The sequence below is a fragment of the Eleginops maclovinus genome, chromosome 9, assembly GCF_036324505.1.
Source record: "Eleginops maclovinus isolate JMC-PN-2008 ecotype Puerto Natales chromosome 9, JC_Emac_rtc_rv5, whole genome shotgun sequence".
Taxonomy (NCBI): Eukaryota; Metazoa; Chordata; class Actinopteri; order Perciformes; family Eleginopidae; genus Eleginops; species Eleginops maclovinus.
The window spans coordinates 13,598,273-13,618,825 of record NC_086357.1 but is presented as its reverse complement, the minus strand read 5'-3'; the positions used below and the strand labels follow the sequence as shown (position 1 = coordinate 13,618,825).

The 20,553-nt window shown below is 40.3% G+C and overlaps 1 protein-coding gene across 3 annotated transcripts in view; it reads left to right on the top strand.

Moving 5' to 3' along the window:
• The first annotated feature begins 356 nt into the window (after positions 1–356).
• Positions 357–20,553, top strand: part of sgip1a (SH3GL interacting endocytic adaptor 1a) — a 68,472-nt gene continuing 48,275 nt past the window's right edge. For 2 of the 3 annotated variants that reach the window (XM_063891208.1, XM_063891207.1), the window contains exons 1-2: positions 13,309–13,476; positions 14,271–14,315. In XM_063891208.1, coding sequence (XP_063747278.1) covers positions 14,306–14,315 — 10 coding nt within the window. In that variant the 5' untranslated portion in view covers positions 13,309–13,476; positions 14,271–14,305. Of the gene's footprint in view, positions 473–3,138; positions 3,237–10,001; positions 10,130–13,308; positions 13,477–14,270; positions 14,316–20,553 lie in introns of those variants that run through there. The other variant, XM_063891206.1, reaches the window with a different exon arrangement.

The window sequence follows — 20,553 nt, the reverse complement described above, 5'->3', positions numbered from 1 at the left end:
CCTGAGGTTATTTTACACGTTGCCGTTATTTCCAGATATTTCCTAAATAATTTGATCCAAATGCAACAAAAGTCCTTCATTAAATTCCAAGATTTTTTTTTTAGGTTTCCAAACACAGGTTTATGAATCAAAAAAGAAAACTATAAAATAGCCTACTTAAGGTGAAATGACACACATACTGGCACATTTGATAAAAATGTTTCCAAATATAAATTATTTATGAATCATTATCCGGCCACCCTGACCATTCATCTATCATGACGATGACCCGATAATAAAACGTTCAATTTCGTTGATGCACGAGCAAGACGTTATAACAGCTGTGTCACTTCCGGCGTCCATCTTCATTTACTTGACCAAATAGTCGCAAATCACGAAAAGGGTTTTAAAATCGTCCTGATTGTGCATTAGACATCATTTAGTTGGTGTCATCCGAAGTGCAAATAAAGAAGTATTACGTTGTCCATCAGCGGTAAGTGTTGTTTTTAACTTGATAAACCAGAGCTTATAGTTAGCTAGCTTTGTATGTAAACATTCGTGTAGCTAACAGTTTCTACTGCTAAATGTAGAAACTACGACTGGTCCAACCTTAGGCTGCCTTATTGTATTTAGCTGGAAATGTATTTTACCTGCGTGATGTTTTACATCTCAAATGTTTTGCTTAACATGTATTAAAACGAAAAACATATTTTACTTTCTAAAAAAAAAAACCGTCAGGTGTAGGCTGTATGTAGCTCAGGTAAAACAGCAGCGATCCACAACGGCCTAAACAACGTTTGAGTCATTTGTTACTATTTGCCAGCTTTAATTATTTTCACACATCTTTATATTGAAGCTGAAAGTAATTTCAGTCCTATCACAATGAACATACAATTATTTTTGAAATATAGTTGTTTGCCAGATAACAAGAGGGGGCCTGTGTTTTTGGACTTAATCAATGCTACTGTAACCATGGAGACCCTTAGCATAACAGCTGGGATCTAAATAAACGTTTCTTGAGTAAATGGCATCAACCTTTATCATACTTCTTTCATTAATGAATTCGAAAACAACTAACATGCAATAAAAGGCAGACACCACCAAATATCTAAGACACTTGCTGCCACTATATCTGAAAATAATGAATAAGAGCTGGGGGAAAACCAGGAAGAATACAAATGTTTAGCAAAAATTGTTTCCGATAGTTTATGACAATCCATAAATACAACACTGTGTTCACATGTTGCTGAAGCCTATATTTGATTTAAGAAAAATTAACTTAAGGTACATGGTTCTTGTGGATGCTCTTTGTAATTTTGAACCAATACAGATTTACAGCAATTTTTTTTCTGGTCAGTCCTCAAAGTTTTAATGAAACAGTCAGTGCCCAGACACAAGGCATCAACTCATTTGTAAACATGTAACCTTTTGACAATACTGAATACTCCATGGAGCCATTCAAGCGGCTGGTTAAAGTCTATTATGCAAACTTGCAGCTGGCACGTAAAAAACACATGTTGGAGTAGGGAGAGAGAAGAAGCGGATACAAGACTCATAAGCTTTTGAGTAATAATGTTTTGGCTAAAGTGTGGTCAGTTCAATACACTTTGTCAGCCTGGAAAATATATACCCTTTTGATTTGTTTGGAGAAATTAAATCTGGTTAATAAGTCACTGAGTATGGTTTCTATGAACCTTGTTGTTGATATCTGGGGAGGGTTTGATCCAAATATCAAAGCCAGGCTGTGCAAACCTCCATGCGGGGTTTAGTTAAATTATAATAATAAACACATTTGGTTACATCTGATGATTCACGATCTGGTTTGGGCTTCCATCAGACTATTTCCATCTTTTATCAGGGGCTACATTGACCAGCCGCTATCTGATTTCTGCTGTCTGAGCACATGTTTATTGTCAAATAGCACCTTTCGCATAAATACTTGTCAGACAACATAGGATATGGTCTCCCTTTTTTTTTTTTAACTACACTATACAAAATTGGTAGTCACGTGCACTAAAAAGTACAAAAGATGGCAGCAGTCCATTTTTAAGTACAGATATAATCCGAGCTCTGTGCTTTGGGGGTATCACGTTGGAACAGCCATTGCATCCCAGAGGCCTTCTTCATGTGTGAGAGGCAGAGTGAGTTCAAGCAGAGGTTTGTGATATGTGAGAAAAGCTGTGGGGGAGAGAAGGGATTGCCAAGCCTGAGAGTGATGAGGGAGAAAAAGGTTTCAGTTTTAGGTGCCATTTTCCTTGGGATTCAGCCTGGGAAAATGACTAAACTCTGTTTCCTGTGTAGCGCTGCGAAAACACCCTAATGCACCCAAAATTATGGAACAAATTAAGTAGCAATCAGAACCTCATGTACCAAGAAAATGTTTAATAAGAAATGGTTATTATACGTTTGAGATTTGCAATACATTACAACTTTTATTTCTATGTATAGACCCTCTATAAATCATATTCAGAAGAAAGACATATAGCAAACGCAGACCTGTTCAGCATTAAAAGTCAAAATACTTTGAATAAACAATTGACTTAAAGAGTGTTTATCCTTCTTGGCAAAATCCTTGCTGAAAACCAATGCATTAGAGACTTTTACAAAAAAGGGTGTGCCAGTAATGTAATGGGAACTCAAGTCATTAAGTGTACTTGTTTTGTTTGCACCATTTCCCCAAGGCATGCATCTCCACTTGAATATAAAAATAAAAAGAGGTAGGAACTCTAACTCAACCGACTCATGTTATGACTGAGACATGGTGACTCATTCATGCTGCTTTTGCCATGGATTTTTTTATGGGGGAAGCCTCACAGTAAGAGCTAGTGCGGAGGAGCGAAGGATTTCCTGAAAGTATCATTAAATCAGGCCTGTCTGCACATTTGGGAAACAACAAACATAAACACCAGTTGGCCAGCAAACCCATCATCTATGTTTGTGAATTATCTGATCATTTCTGTTTCTAATAATTAATTATGTAATTTTAAAATATTAAAAACATGTTTAACAAGTCACCTTTCTCAGGTGGCAAGTCTGCCAAGTATGTGGTCAATCAATGTTAAGGTGTACTTTAAAAATAATTTCTAGGATCTATTTGGCTACAGGGAAGATGGTTATTAAGGGGTTTCATTTATTCATGTTTTTTTGTGTGTTTTCCAGATCACAAATGGACATGGCTGTGAAAAATAAACTGGCTATGCTGACGTGAAGGAAAAGGGCAGAACAAATCTTGGGACAACGATTTCATTAATCATCAGGTAACAAAATTAGAATTTTCACTTATACAAAAATGACAAATATATATGCCAGGGTATAAAAGTGTTATTAGAGGTGTTGAGTATTAGTTGTCTGTTTTTCGGCATTGTGAAAGTGGCTGAATTTAACGCAGAGAGATCGCCGGAAGTGACTGCTTTGGGTGAGCTCCGTGTGCGTGGGTGAGCTGCAGCCTTTTGTGAGGAAAATAGATTTGCTTTATTTTGTGACACTGAGAAGAAGGTGCGAATCAAATGATAAAGCAGGGAGTAATTGAATGCAAGACATGCTGTGCCTTCTGGGTTTTGATGAATATGTGTACCCTCTCTGCTGCTGCTGCTGCTGCTGCATTCTGGAAGACTGTCAGCTACAGCATGGTGAGCAGGCCTTTGACATGTCAGTGTGTGTGCATTTGGGAGCCCAAACACATATTAGCAGACGGGTCCACAGGACACCTCTTTCTTCACCCTAACAGCACAGACCAGGAGGGCCCATTTCAGTGTACACTACCAAGTCGGGGTTTAAGAAATATTTAATAATACATTATCATATTGTGTTTTGGGATACTGTATCGATAAAAAAAACAAAAACCTGCATGAATGTTTTTATTAACATTAACATGCAAACATTGACTTTGTACTAATAGATAATACTAATTCACTGACAAAGATATAGATAAAGATATGATAAGATAAGAAAAGATGTACCTTTATTAATCCCTGTGGGGAAATTCAGGAGTTTAAGCAGCAACAGATAGAGAAAGAAAAACAGTACAGATTCACACAGGATAGAAAATAAAAATAAAAATGATAAACAGGTAAGTAACAGTTTTAAAACAAACCAAATATTTGGCTTTTCAGTATATACAGCTCTGGAATTAAGAGACCACTCCAAATTTTTCTTAAATCTTTACCCTACATATATGGCAGCCATTCCAATGTCTGTTGAATTTCAACACAGAGAAAAATTGTCAGTAGTTTGTAGAATACAATAAGTAAGAAAAAAACTTCATCATTTAACTTAAAGACATACCTATAAATAAGAAAACAAGAGAAAATGATAATGCTGAAGTGGTCTCTTAATTTTTTCCACGGCTGTATGGCCTCTCAAAGAGCTATGATGTTAGATGTTAAAGGCATACAAATCCTCCCCCAGGTCTTCTGAAAGCATGAATAGTTACCCTTTTTACATTTATTAAAAGGCCTCAAAAGAGAGGTGTAACTGAGGAACCATGATTACCCCAGTCAGTCATTTTCAATAGTATTAAAACCTTTATCTTCTATGTTATGACTCGACTTCCTCATGATCTACTATAGTATGTCAGATGCAGGTTCATTCTTCCCACTACTGACGGATAGAGCAGATCTTAAAAATCGACACTCTATTTTTAGGATGACTCATAAAATATGGATTCAGTATTAAATGCGTCATTGGGAGAGCTCCTACTGGTACGTCACAGCACACACACACACACACACACACACACACACACACACACACACACACACACACACACAACTTATATTGGCAACCTTCATGTGGGTGTCCAGTCAACACTGAATGAGCCACTTATGGGGATTTCCGTTCCAACCTTAGCTTCAGGCAGAAAAGTCATTTAGTTCCACGTGATCTGTATAGGGGGCATTTACTGGTTAAACAGAGCAAAACCTTCAGATAGATAAAAAAAACTATGTAACTGTATTTTAAAATGTCCCTGTGAATGATCAAAATTAGCTATTAAGGAGTGTCTGTGTCATGTCTTTGCTATTTGTGTTGTCTTTAAAATACTTTGCAACTCCCTGCAGTGAGTTCATGTGGCTCCATTCTGTCATCCCAGCCATGCTGTCCAAGCAAAGGCCGGCACTCTTGGGAGTGGCCTAATTTAAACCTCTCCACTGTTTATAGATATAAGCTGATTGTATAGCTAGTTTGGCCTCTGTTTATTTAGGCCTGGGCCCTGTGTGGAAATGGTAATTGGTGTGAGTAAGAGGGACTTATTGGACCGTTGTTGACATCCTGGAGATCATTAGGGAGACCACAAACCAGACTGGGCCAGTATCAGAGGGATGAGCTCATCTTTTCCACCCCTGTCTGAGGCTGGAGGGGAGAACTTGAATTTTAGAGGGGGGCTTGTAACAGGGGGTTCACTTTAGATTGGGTTTGGGACCATAGGATAGTCAAGGTTGACTGTGTTTGGTTTTAATCTGGTGCTACAGGGCAGGGAGGCAAAAGGAAATGTACTCATACAAGACTTTAATTGCAATGCTAAAGTGTCAGTGAGTTGCTTTTGATTTTGTTTTAAACTGAACACAAGGGACCTTTCGTTCGGGTGGCTGGTACAAAGTCAGACTGTCTGAATATCTTTCAATGTGACCCAGTGTTTGCGCCAGATTGTTCAACCTGCTGCCTGTGCCAGGGTTGTAGAACACTTTTAACACACAAATAAACAGAACACACACTCTGCAAGGTTACGTTACTGCTGACATCATACACACTGTACACACACACTCGCTCTTTCTCTACCTCAACTGAGCGTACAATCACTAACGCTCACCATGGGAGCCTGGGCTGAAGTGTGGTGGTTTGTGGTCCGTAATGCAGGATAACCAGTTAAACAAAATCATAATTTCTTAGTTCTTCTCTGCCTTTCTCTCTCTCAATTGCACTGTTCAGTGTTAAACACAAGCTGTGCACCAAGTTTAGCACTTTGATTTTAACACCTTTTTAATAATGCATTTAAAAAAGATCCTAAAGTTAACTAAGGCTCGACGGGATGAATTCATTGGCAGGAACCATGGTGACTTGCTAGGCTAACTCCCTGCAGGCTTGCTAACCAGCTACACAACCGACCACTCGCGTATCGATCACCTGACATTCGGCAGATACTAGTTCCTTCCAACTCCCATCTCTTGCTATAAGAAGAAAAAAGATACAAATAATAATAAATATCCCCAGTTCCATCAGACTAAACAATCCAAGTCCAGACCCAGCAGTTCGCCTCCTCAGCATCATCAAGTAATACGGAAGTGTGTGCAAATTACAAAGAAAACCTTGCTGATTGATGTAGTTTGTGTGTGTGCGTGTGTGTATGCCCCCCTGGGAATGGCAGCAAGTAGGGTAATGACAGAGAACAGTGTGTCGGCCTGATGTACTAGCAGACAGAGAGTATCAAGAGTGGCTAAATGGCACGTAGGCACTCGACATGGCACGCTGCCACCGCCACCGCCACGCCTTATCACCCTGCATGCCTTCCCCTGCCGCTGAGTGGAAATAGAGTTGTTTTGGTTTGACTGCACTCACTGCTGGCTAATCTGTGGGTGGCTGTTTGTCTGTGTACATTAATTGACGGGTGCTTAATCATTGTCCCTCATCAGGGCCTTTTGAGTGTAGGGGTGAGTTAGATCAGGGTGGAGGTTTGCAAGGATGTTGCTTAGCAGTGCGCCGGAAATGGCTCAAAGCCATGGGGCATGAGACGTGACAGTTGCAACATGAGCTCAGGGAAGTCCATGCATAGAGGTGATGTCCACGGAGAGGCACCCTATCTGAAAAAAAGTTGACATACTACAAGGTTAGGGTAGGGTAGCCCTGCTAGGGGTGATAGGGAGACTGATAGCATCTCATTTGATCAGTTTCAGGTGTTTTTCTTACCAATTTCAGAGCTTTTTCCATTAGAAAAGGTGACTCAAGTTTAGCATCCAGGCGCACATCAGGTATCACTTTTCCTTCCGTTTAGCTTTATCTGGAGAGCAATGTGCTATAGACCTGCCTGAGGGTGCAATGATTACTCTTACTTTTAAACTGTCTTTCTTATAGCCCAATTAGATATATTTACAAAAACTAGTCTAACCATAAGCCATAAAATTAACAATTAGCGTTCAATGCAGCAAATCCTCATGTAAGAACTTTAACTCAGGTAAGGTTATATATTTTCATTTGATTAGTCCTTAATTAGGAATAACACTGCAAGATTCAGGATTCAAAGGTTTATTGTCATACAAAACTACGGTGTAATAATGTAATGTATGAAGAACTTAAATCACATGTTCCTCAAAAGTGCAATTTACAAGACATACAAAATGAATGTAAAACAAACAAACAGAGCAAGCACAGGAGTTTAGCAGTCTTATGGCCTGTGGGATGAAACTGTCTCTGAGTCTGGTGGTTTGAGTCCTGATGCTGCGGTACCGCCAGACAGCAGCAGACAGAACTGTTTGTTGCTAGGGTGATGGGGTCTTTGATAATCCTTTGGGCTTTCTTCCTGAGCCGCTTGGTGTAGAGGTCTTCCATGGATAGCAGCTCCGTCCTGGTGATGTGCTGTGCAGTTTTACCACACTCTGTAGAGCTTTACGGCTGAGGGTGATGTTGAGGAAGAATAGCCGCCCTCGAGCTGTTTTGGTGATAGTGTTTGTGTCATGAGCATTGACTGTAAAAATAAGGTCATGAGTCCATGTCCGGTCCTCATAACGTGGACAAAAAGGAACCTGACTCTGCTGCTGACTCTCTCCTCAGTGGTCCCATTAATGGCAATAGGCCAACTTGGATTTATATATTTGTTGGTTTTTTTCAAAGAAATTAACCATCAAATATTGTTCAGCACGAGCCGTTCATGGTGCACAGGCAACAGCAAAGATTGTGCAAGATATATATTTTTACTTCTGCAAGGGAGGATTGCAGATGTAACTACAACACATTTGATGAAGGTAAGGGTGGCACTATGATACCTTATACCCCCCTTACTTGCCAGATGATACTTGCAGTTTGCCCCAAATTTCATCTATCCCTTCTAAACTCACAGTAACAGAGTGATGACCCATTTGAATGTGTCTTGCTGGGTGTGCTGATCCTGAAAAGAGCTCTGGACCTGCAGCACAGATGCAGAGAGAAATAACCAGAGCAGTTCAACACTGCACCCTACTGGTGAAAGACCTGAGCAAAGGTGGGGACAAAGTAGGTCAGAGGGAGGGAGTTGGAGGGTTATGTTGGCGGGTGTATGGATGGGAGGGAGAAAGACAGAAAGATGCAGGGTATGGGGTTGGAGAGAGGGAGGAGAGGGCTACATTGGGTGAAGAGAGGAAATAATATTAGCTTTTTTATTTTGCATCTACAGCTTTTGAAGTAAACAGGCTAATTTTTTTACAAGTTGCTGCCTACTGTTAAGTTTATGAGATGTACCAAAAATAGTAGCATGCTCTTAGGAGTGAGTGGTAGGTGCAATAGGTAGGTGTAGCAAAGGTGCGCATAATCATGACAATGAAATAAAATGTTGTTGGTGTCACTGCATGTATCAAGCTGATAGTTTAAAGCTAAAATATTAATACCGACCTGTATCACCTGATACTGTCATAGCTTAGTTGCAGTAACAGTCTGAATTTGATATTGCGGATGTTTTATCTGCATACTGGAAAATCAAATATAATGTCTGACTTGGATACCTCTTTTCATCGTGTTGAATGAAAATGTGTGTCTTTTACAACTGCTGATATATGTGACTGTGTTTAACAGTCAGTCACTGTACTGATCTCAAAAATGAAACAGAGCAGCTGTAGAAGTGGATCAGAGATGGAGAGATAAAGTACAAGTATAACAGAGATTTGCAATGTGTTAAAGTGAACAGTAGATGGCGCTAGGTGAGTGTAATCATGGGTTCTTGTTGGGAAGTAAACCAGTTCATTTTTGTTCAGAATAACCTGCAATTGCCAATTCTAAATGTGCTTTTCATCTATTATAAGTGTACTACCTTACTTTTGCAAATGACATTCAATCAAATCTGCTTCTTTGATTATGGATAGGGTTGCAAAATTCTGGGAATTTTCAAAGATGGAAACTTTCCATGGGAATATATGGGAATAAACTGGGAATTTTCAAAATTGAAGGTTGGCTGTTCATAGGGAACTTAACTATAGTTGGGGAAAGTATATTTTAGCATACTTAACTAAAACAAACAGATGCAATTCAAGTATATCCATGCCATTCCTCAATCACATGCACATAGCACACAGCACACTGCTTACTGCATGGCTATTGAGACTACACCCCCTACAGGCACTGTGCATTCCTCCGTCACAAGCACATATGATTTCTAGAAGACTGGACCACACTTTTGAGCTCAAAGCACAAGACTATTGAAGCCACACATTTGAACCTGTGGACTACACAAAGTGAAGTAAGGTTTGATGATATTATGGGGTAATCTATTTATTTTATGTTTAAATTGCAAATATCAAATGCTATCTTAAATGCTAAATAAGCCATAGCTAGCATCACTTCATTTACCATCTATGAGGCACTCTTATAAAGATGCTAGCTACCTCAAATGTGATGCTGTTTTAATCTGCCTCCTGCAAGATGTTTGGAAAATCATTCCAGTGGTTTAGCTAGCCTAACTATTAATATATCTGTTCATGTCATTGCATCAATTCCCAGTTAGTTCCCATAAATTTCCACAATTCCCATTATTCCCATAGAAAGTTTCCAATGTGGAATATTTCCAAAATTCCCCAGCTTAACTTCCCATGGAAATTTACCGGTGGGTGGGTGTGCCTGTACTGCAGTAAAGGACACGTTGACCTTCAATGCCCGACTTGTCTACCCTACTGAGCCACATTAATATTCTCTACAGGTTGTGTCCCTGGCTAGTTGTGTTTATGCCCTCATCGGGACACTTTCAGTTGTTCATTTATATGCTGGCATCAGCGTACGTCCATGTCCTGTGAACAGTCCGGCAAAGTTATGGTTGCTCCTCAGTGTCATCTTCCTTTTATCTTTCCCAGCGAATCGTCCTCTGTTCAGTTTCTCCTATCTCATCCCTCCGTCTGACTGAGGTGACAACACGCAGGTCCATGGAGAGAGCTTTAAATGGCTGAGGAGTTGTGTACCGGCTGGTTTCGCATCGTTACAGGTATGGTAGTCAAAAGCTTTCCTGGACCTGTATGTCCAGCAACTACTCAGAAAGTAGAATGAGAGTCTCACTTGTAAATAAGGAATAGAGGCCACTTCTAAGCGGTTTCACTCCTGATGAGTTGATCTCTGTGGTGAAATGTTTGCAGTAGTGTGTGTACTTGTGTTTGTTTGTAAGACAGCATTGGAAGCAGTCAACCTTACCGATATTTTACAGCCATAACATGTAGATATTTTTGTTTGCATGTATGCTGTGTATTTGCATGTTCTTTGTGCAGTGTGTTCTCTCAGAAGGTGCATCAGGGTACACTCTGGTAATGTCATTGAGATAGAAAAAGAAGGAAAGGCAGACAGAAGTTGTAAGGGATGAAGGACTAGATATAGAAATCTAGGTAAAATAATAAAGAAGTATATGGATTTATTCAAAAGCCATTTAAAAACACACTTTATTATGCTATTGAGGTTGTATATCGAGCACACTGGCCTTCAATTTAGTTTAAACATAGAGTTCATTTTCACTTGGTGACAATAGAAAGAGGTGTTGCATGACTTAGACCTCACGGGTTAATAACCATTTTACACTGAAGTGAACTAATAAGACATGTGGCTGCACTGTTTGAATGCTATTATCAGCACTGCACTTCATAACATTACGTTTAACTTAGCAACTCAACTGACACAACATTTAATTGACATTTTCTTAATCCTGACATTTTGGGAAATTCAAAACCTAATTCAATTGATCACTAGTCTATATAAATCTATATACACTTTTATTTGTAAAAGTGGTTTAAAATAGGGATGCACGCCCTAACATGTCAAATGAGTGTTTTTTGCAGTATTTTTGAAAATGCGATTAACATTTTTGCAGTTTGGACATTGTTTGAATTTTGGTAAATGAGATTTATTCCTTTAATTTTTTTGTTCAAGTATGAATTCAATTTAGTGATAATCACACCATTTTCTGTTGTATTACACATAAAATCCCAACCTAGTTTTGGTGTATTTTTTTGAATCCTTTTCATATTAACTGACATTGCGTTTTTATTCAGGCGGCTCAAACTCCTCCAGTCCAAAACACAGCTTATAGAGCATTAGGCTTTATTTAGCAAATCTGTCTCCATCCTTCCTCCCTTATGCTACACTCCTCCACTAGCTGGCATTGCAGCATTCGTCGGCTGCAAATAACTTTATACGTCTTTTTATTTGTATGACAAAATATCAGCCTAGATGCCACGGACGTTGTCAGTACGTTTCATTGATGCCATTACAGAATGCTGAGCAAATGCATACTATTTTACCCTTCTCTGCAGCAAAGCGTCAACACCAGCACAGTGCTAGATATCTCCCATGATTCTCAGCGAACACAAGATGGCAGTGCAGGATAATGTGGTTGTTGTCTTGCAGCTAAGAGAGTGAGCAGGGGTGAGTGAAGAGGAGTCAATGAAGAAGAAATAGCAGATGAGAATTTGAACAGAACAGATGAGGTAGATAAAAAAGGGGAGGCAGCAGACAAAAATCTAAAAAGGTGAGATGACAGGGAAGTCACAAAACACAGCTTTGGGGTGAAGGGGTAAAAGGAAGGGTGAGGGGGAAGGGAGTTCAAGCTGGGGACAGGGTGGGAGGGAGGAGACCCTCTCTTTGGGGAGCATCTGCTGGTTGTTAAAGGAGCTGGCAAAGGAAAGACAGAGGGAGGTGATGGTGACAGAATGAACCATATAAAGGCAGCTTGAGAAAAGTAACAGGGGAACAAATAGAGACAAGGGATAAATCAGTAAATGAAAAGGAGAAAAGTGATAAATGTGAGAACGAGATCTGGAGGGAGCGAGTCTCCCATCACATGGCCTTAAGCATGACCGGGCAGAGAGGCATTGGCTTGCTCTGGTTAAAGCATGACGACAGCCTGACAGTTGGGAGAAAAAAACGTATTTGTCCTTCTGAAGGAAATAAGTTTAGCTATATACACACACAGTATATACAGAATAGACAAATGCATCTTTGTATACATCCTTCTGTGTGAACACCCATACGCCAAACACTATGTCATTTGTTTTATGAGGCAGAGCCTGATTCTGACTAAATACTTCAATTGGAATGCTCACAGGACTTTTGGTAGATTGAACTGTGCATTTCTGTCTGAATTTAATTCCTATAAATTATGATTTGCTAGTAAGGCATCCACAATCTCACTCTTCACAAGAATTAAACAGATACATGAATTAAAATCTCAATTCAAAAGTTTTTATTAACCAGATGTGACATTTAGTTTGTTTAAATTGTGTCGCCTACAGATTACTTATAATTTGTACGAGACATACGAAGTAATATTTGGAGTATAAAAACACAATTAACAACTCTCAAGTACTCGTAAAAAAAAAAAGAATTTATAGATAAATAGTGCATCATTATATATTTGAGTATGCTTCAGTTTGTTTTAGATTTTTCTGGTACTATCCCCTGGCTTTTTCTTCCTCTCGTCTTTTTTTATCTGTCTTGGTAGTCACAGCAGTACTTCATAGTGTGTATTTTGTATATCAAGTATATAGCTCATAAAGCTAGTCATAAAGTACATAACATAACATTTCACATTTCTATATAGATTATCCACACAATACAAATAATAATCCCAGAAAAACAGACTCAGAGAATAAAGTATCATTCCAGTATTTAATTTGTTGTTGTTGTTGTTGTTGTTGTTGTTTTGTAGGTTTACCTAATTGTCAGTCTCCTCTGCTCTTTGGTTTGTCCACATAACCCCCCCCCCCCCTCCACCCTTTTTCATTTTCTTTCTCTTCCTCTCTTCCTCTCTCTCTCCCTTTGCCCCCTCTCATAGAAAATTAACCAGCACATACAAAAAACACCCACACACTCCAACAGAACTGCACACCCCTCTCCGGGGCTCTTCTGTCATAGGCCCTTCCTGCTCGTTGGTTGCAGCTGTAGGCTGCGTTGCCATGACGTCACGCTGATCGATCCTGTGCTGTGTGAAAGCACAGGGACAGAAAAAAGGCAGCGGAGTGAAGCAGACTGGCAGATAGAGGGAAAGGTGGGAGGGAACGGGGGGAGAAAGAGAGCGCAGAGTGAAACCACACCTTATTGCAACGAGGGCGGGACATAGGCAGACACACACACACAGGCAGCTACTACAGGAATAGTCACTGTGCAGCAGAGTGCAGGGCAGATATTTTGTGCAGCAGTGTGTTATTATAGTGTGTGTGTGTGTGTGTGTGTGTGTGTGCGTGCTCACCATGGGCTGTCACTTTGCTTACCCCTGCACGCTCTATCTGCGACCGCAAGCAAATAATTAATGTCATTCACCACTTGGCAGGCCCGGCACACTGACATAAGGTAGGGATTTCAGGGAAGGGGTGCATGTATGTTTATGTTTGTTTGTTTAGAGGATTCGTGTATCTCCTGTACACACTCTGTTCCTGTGTGGTGGCTTATTCTCTGCCTCTATTTGTATATGTAAACATGTGTTTTTGTATTTATTGTTTGCGCTCAAGTATTTGGCAAGCAAGAGCGGTTCCTAATGCAGAGCTCTCCTGGGCCATGTTGTCAGGAGATTCAAGCTGTAAGCCATGTGACTCCACCAAGAGCTGCAGGGATTGGCTGAGGCCATCTCTGACCTCAGCAGACTGCCTCCGCCCCTCCCCAACACTCCCGCCCCCCTGCCAAACACACACATGCATAAGCCTCCCTCCCTCTCGGTCTCTCCTCCTCCCTCCCTACCTCTCTCTCTACCCTGCCTCTTTTATTTATTTTTTTCCTCCGGATAGCCTTTCCCCCCACCTCTCAGCATCCTCGGCTGTATGAGTAGGTTAGAGCCGCAGTAGCAGCAGCAGCATCCATGGCTTAAGCCCCAGCTCTGATAGGCAGCTCGCACGGCCAGGCCCCTACCCCTCCTCTCTCTCTCTCTCTTTCTCTCTCTCTCTCTCTCCTCTCTCTCTCTCTCTCTCTCTCTCTTTATCTCCTGGGCTATTTGACAGGCGACGTCTGGGGGTGTTGGAGGCTCACTGTTAGCCAGGGCGTTAGCCTCATGCACACGGCTGCTCTGCTGCCCATCAATTCTACTGTATCTCTGTGGTAACCGGGGGCTTCTTCTCTTCTCTCCCCCCCCACGCCTCCCGCTTTCATTTCAGGCTCCTTGGAGATAGAGGAATGCAAATCTGCAACCATGATGGAAGGTAAGATTTCTTTATTTTTTGTATTATAATGTGCCCTTTGCTGTTGTTATTCAGGGTAATCCCCCTTTATGTCCTTGTCCTACTGCATCTGCTGTCAAGTGTGTGTGTGTGTGTGTGTGTGTGTGTGTGTGTGTGTGTGTGTGTGTGTGTGTGTGTGTGTGTGTGTGTGTGTGTGTGTGTGTGTGTGTGTGTGTGTGTGTGTGTGTGTGTGTGTGTGTGTGTGTGTGTGTGTGTGTGTGTGTGTGTGTGTGTGTGTTTAGGAGGTTCAAATGTCATAAGCTGCCCTGCTATTTTGAGTGCATACATTCCGGTGACTTGCGTGTTATTCTTAGGAAACGAGCACAGCCACTGAATGTCTACCACAGCGGCACAATGGCGAAGCTAATTGAACCGTGTGTACCTTTTGTGAGTGTTTGTGCAAGTGCATATGTCTGAGAACCCCCCCCCACCCCCACACACACTCACCCCCCTTTTCCCGCTTCCCATCGTAAAGGATTATTTGGATTTATTGTGCAGGACGGCTTATGTGCCCAGCTGGCTCACTTGTATAAATTCTCTTTGTATGGTTTCTCTGAAACACATGCAATGACACACGCGTACACACTTGCAGTACTCCATGACTCTGCTGTGTATCTGCTCACACTTCATGCCATTTTTACTCAGCACTCGTCTGTGGATTTTATGTCTGCACGGGTGGGTGCATGCTTATATTTGTACCCACCCAAGGTTGCAGTCCTCCATCTCTGTGGGGTTAAGTGTAGGAGCAAAAGGAAAGCTCATTGTTTTTAGTTTCGTGTCCCTTTAATTGATGACATCATCATTAGGAAGGCCAATGATGGAAGGATGAATCCCTACAGCTCTGCAGCTGGCACACCAGAGCTCCCGTGCCTCCATCTGTTTTATACGATATCTCATGTTCCTATTTTGTTCGGAATCCAACAATATCAACGTCCACTTGCCATTTGTTTGAACAGAACAGCAAAAATATAATGACTTTTACTGAATCAACCTTGGGTTATGTAAGCTTCCGTAGGCCAGGCTACATACGCAACATTCTGAGGCAGTGAACATTGGGAAAATGGTTTTGGTCGTTATTGTTTACAATATTTACCCCCTTCAGTTATGTTGTTGGTTGATGGTGTTATGCATCCACTGGAGAAAACTGGAGGAAAAAAAAGTGTAACCTGTTTTTCTCGATTGACAAGATTATTATCTCTGACAAGGAACACTTTTTGTAAAAAAAGAATAATTGTGCTTTGAATTTGGGGCACTGTGACTCAGGAGGTAGAGTGGTCCTCCATCTATTAGATGGTCGACTGTTGGTTTGAACCCCAGCCCCTGTCGTCAAAATGTCAAAGTGTCCTCAGGCTAAATAATGAACCAGAATTGCTTCAATGTTGATCTCCCTGAATCAGGTGTAACCTTATATTAATGTGGGTGAATGCTGACTTTTGTTACTCTAAAGTGCTTTAAGTGGTTACAAAAAAGGTATATAAATGGATTTTTTTTGTTGAGAATTAACCGGATTGTAAACTCAAAAATCCAAATCGGCACTGATAGTGGGGTTGACTACTGCATTTTTGATATTGTGACATCCCTATTAGGTAAATAACTCAATGCCAGTGTGTCTGCTGCTCAGGAAGAATCTCAATCGCCTGCTGTCTGATTGTGTTTGTGTGTCTGGTCTATTAGTGCTTGGAAAGGAATAATGCTATTGCTGCCCTCAGCGGATAACGTTTTGTTTAATAGTTACAGTTACCAGGACATGTTATTTCAGTAAGAAGCATTACACCATGCAGTGTTTTGATTTTGATTTGCAGTAATGTAGGTATCAATATGATGAGCAACATGCCAGTGAATAGAGAAGTGTGGACCATAAAAATAATAAAGGTTAATTTACTGTATTTTAAGGTGAATTTGGTTTTTCATAAAAAAAATAGCACTATATAAACGACAAAATAAAGTCTATATCTATTTGGAATTACTGCCAACAAATAATATTTGTTTAATTATTAGAAAAAGTTATCTGAAAAAATAGGTTTATAGATCCGATGAACTTGATCAATCATTTCTTAATTGAAACAGACCATGATTAAACCATTCTTCATGTCCATTCTCAACGTTAACAGCCCATGCATGATCAGTAAATGTCTGAGATTACTTGCCTGCTAGTGTGAAGTCAGAGCTCATCTAGATTTAAATGCAATGACCGACATTTTAATCAGGTGACACTGCTGAAAGAACAAGAATGGCCTTGCGTATATCATTGATAACAGTGAATCAAACTGCCATGTTACTATATCATGAAAAAGCAAACAGTCTGGAGCAGGTTGTAATGACAGCAACCATAATAGAATTGTTCTACACACACAAACTACAAAACAAAGTGCATTGGTAGGTTATAATTTAGAATACATGATGTTGTCTTATGTATCATGTATCTACATAGGACAACCTTTCACCTCTCTGCCCTTGTCAGAGTTGGAACAGGGTTGTGATTGTAGCATACAGCCACCTAATGAGCAATACTTTGTAATACCCTCACGCTGAATGTGAGGGGAACTCATAATTAAAAGTGTTGATTTTGGAAGCAATACAAACACAATAGCTTGTAGTTAATGATCAAACCAGTATGGTTCAGTGTTTTCTTTTAGGTATTTAGTTTATGATACTAAAAAAAGCGTGTTTATAGGTAATCTTAATCTCTATCTGTTGTTTTGTTGCTAACACAGCACCATACACATTTTATTGTTGTAGTTTATGCAATGTGTTTGATCACAATACAAAACAAGAGAAGTAGAATTGAAAAAAATTCAGTAACAGAACTGATTGATCCAACAATATGTCTTTTTTAAGTATCTAAAATTCACCAGCTTTACTTTAACTTTATGACAGTAGGGAAGTACGAGCTAATCGACTGCCCTGTGAGTCTGCTGTCCTGTCACCCTCTGTGTTTGTCACGAGCCAAGTTGTTGTGTAACAGTTGTGAAGACAAAAAATAGACCTGTCTGCCAAACTGCTTTACGTCCATTAGCATGGCTAGCTAAGGCTTAGCATGGACTGTTTGAGGGCAGGATTACAGTCAGGTGTTAAAATTGGATGCTAATCCTGGTTAGCTCTGCTTTTTAAAGCCCCATGTCATGGCCCGCGTGGCTGTCCCTGGGTAACACAGTGTGGAAAACATGCTGTGATTACGTTATTTTTGATTTAAAAGGAGAGAGGCAGGCATTTAATAGTTTGTGTTAGTAGTAGTGATGACAAACCCCTTCCCACTGAAAACAACATTAGTTGGAAATAGGGTTTTCGTGATAAATATAACTGTCGATGGACCTTCGCCTCCACATGATGGTCACAATGTGACACCATACCCCTCACAGTTCAACTAATCAGACATACTAATCAGAAAAACGTTTTTCTGAGCTGTGTTTATCCTTAATGAACAATCTCTACTTATAACAACATAAAAGTACTTAACATGATCATGTGAAATGAATTTCCTGGGTTTACTCGATGTGGGATTAGTGCATCTGTGGCTGCGCATGCATCATTTGTTGGGCGGATGTCATTTCAAGTAAAGTATCTCCCAGTATACTTTTTCTGTACTCACGAGAGCTTTTACTTGCGGGGGATGTTTCACCAGTAATTTGCTCAGCTCTCCTCAAGGTAATCACACTGGTGCAGCATGGGATTCCTGATCCCTTCAGACTTTGAGGGTAGCAGCTATATGAGGAGGCTGAGACATGATAAAGACAAATGTGAAGTTTAGTAGATACAATTTCAAACTGAGAAAGAGCTATGTATCACTCCTAAAATCTTCATTGGCTACTCTTTCCTAACATACAATAATGCTTGTAATGGCCCTATGACCTTTCATCTAGCCCTAACATTAAGCCTGAACTCCCAGAACTTGAAATCAAAGCAATTTATTTTAATATCATAAGGAAATGCGGTTTCCCCTTCAGTCAGGGACAATTATAAACTGTGATGTTAAATTGTTATAAAATTTGCTGAGTTAATTGATGCTTCCAGTGGGAAAACCCTTTTGAATTTAATGAGCCTATGGCATTTCCTGTAGCACAACCATCAAGAGAAACATTATAGACCCGGCACTGACAAGGCTCCAAGAATAGCAGTGTCAGTATGTTGTTAGTATTTCTTCAGTATTCTGTTGCATTCTTTAGTTTTGTTGACTCCATCCAATCATTCTGTGGCTTGTAATGAACACTGCTGCCTCTCGTAGCTGCTTAGAACGCTTTAGACCTGTTGTCTTGTTAATCCTTTAGTTAGTAGCAGTAGGAATCAGACTGTCACCCGGAGGCCCCGTACTTCAGGTTCGCCCAGCTGAAACTTGGATAAACCCTTGACTGGAATGCTGCAGAGTAGAGGGCACAGAGGACACAAGGCCATATGGTGGGCTCCACTTCATTCCTTTAATGTTCCATTATCCGACTTTATGTTAAACTTGATTATACTGTGCTTTTGTGTCCCAGTTGGGAGCTTCTGAAATAATACCTTAAATCAGTTTAGTTATATTGTTTTTGCCATGATACAAAAAAACCCAATTAGGGTTCTAAATCCTCTCTTTCTGGTTTATTACGTGATAAACAAGCATGCAGGGTCATATCCACTGACCCAGTTTATCAAAAGCATCTCAGCGTAAACGATTATCTCTTTCAATTAAAAAAGTACAACTTAACGTTGCTCCTCAGATCCCATTGGAATAGATGCTGTGTTTTGCCTATGGATCTAATGGCAACATTTTGACTACGGCTTATCATTAACACATCACTATTATCAACATTTGTTTGTTTTGCTCAAGGCCTGCTCACATGAGCACAATAATTGGGCTTTGTGAGTCCTAGTTGTGTTTCCAAGTTCTCTTTTTAAACCGTGAGCTTCATTAGAGGGATGTTTTTACTTCCCCACAAACTCACTCGAACAACATTGATTTTACACATTTGAATAAATCATACTGGACTCTGTATTATACTATAATTATGTTCCAACCTAACAGACACAAATGCTGTGTTATTGTATCACCACAATCAGCATTTCACTCTGAGAAATCCTGGAGAGCGATGTCTAATCAGTAAGCAAATCTCTGGTTAACCCTGCTCAGTTTCCCATGGCATCCAATAGGCTCTAGCTCTTGAAGAACTCTCCTGCCATATGGTTTCCCGGGTAACGACTGCGAGGCTGACTCATGTCTGAGATGGGCAGAGGCTCCCAAGTGCACATTTTCATTGATTTCTGAATAAATAGGTTTTTGATGGGTTCATGTGGGCAGAAAAGCATAAAAGATGATGACCCAGGCTTGTCTATGTTGGTGAAAACATTGTTAATGGTATACGTTTCCTCTTGAAGCCCTCTGTGCAAGGATTGATATGCTGCTACCGGTTGCAGACCCAAATGAGTAATTTAATGTCTTGCCATTGGCCCAAACACATAACTCATGTGGGCCGATGCCTCCGAAACAGCCCTCAGTGGCCTAGCAGAAATTCAACAATGGTGTTAAACAGAGCAGCACACCGTCTGTGAGTGTGAAATGCTTAATTGTATCTTCCTGCCATCTCTAACAATTGGTGCTACTTATTTGTCATCGTGAGTCACAGTTTGAGTCTGTGTTTCTCCTGGTTTTATTATAATCTGGACCTCCATAGACTCAGCCGACTATCCATCCACATTTATAGCAACTAAAAGCTCACAGGTATATAGCGACGCACAGTAAGACTGACACGCTCTAATAGCGTGGTTGTACTACATGTGTGGGCCAAAATATTTAGTATGTGCATTATCATGCTGCCTATTTGGAAAATAATTACATTCATGTTTTTCAACCATGCAGAAATGAATGCAAATACAGTATGTGTTAATTGAGATGTTTGCAAAGGATGGTGAAGTGATAGATGAGGATACATTTCCAGAGTGAAGTGACAAGTGTAAGTCATTGGCGTGGCCTAATAATAACTAATGCTAACACGACATCAGACAATGCTGCAATTAAAAATGTGTGCATGTTAGTGTGTGTCTTTGTTGTTGAATGTCTCACAGCAGAATGGGTCCATTGTGACTGTGCTTGAAAATAAGTTTGCAATGGAGACCCACATGAACTTTCCCACAACAAAGACACGTAGGGACAGACAATCAGAGCGGGATGAAGAGAAAAAGTAAAAACATCAGCTGGGTCTTTTTTGTTAACACCTCATTGTTTAATCAACATCCTCACAACAGCCCTTCA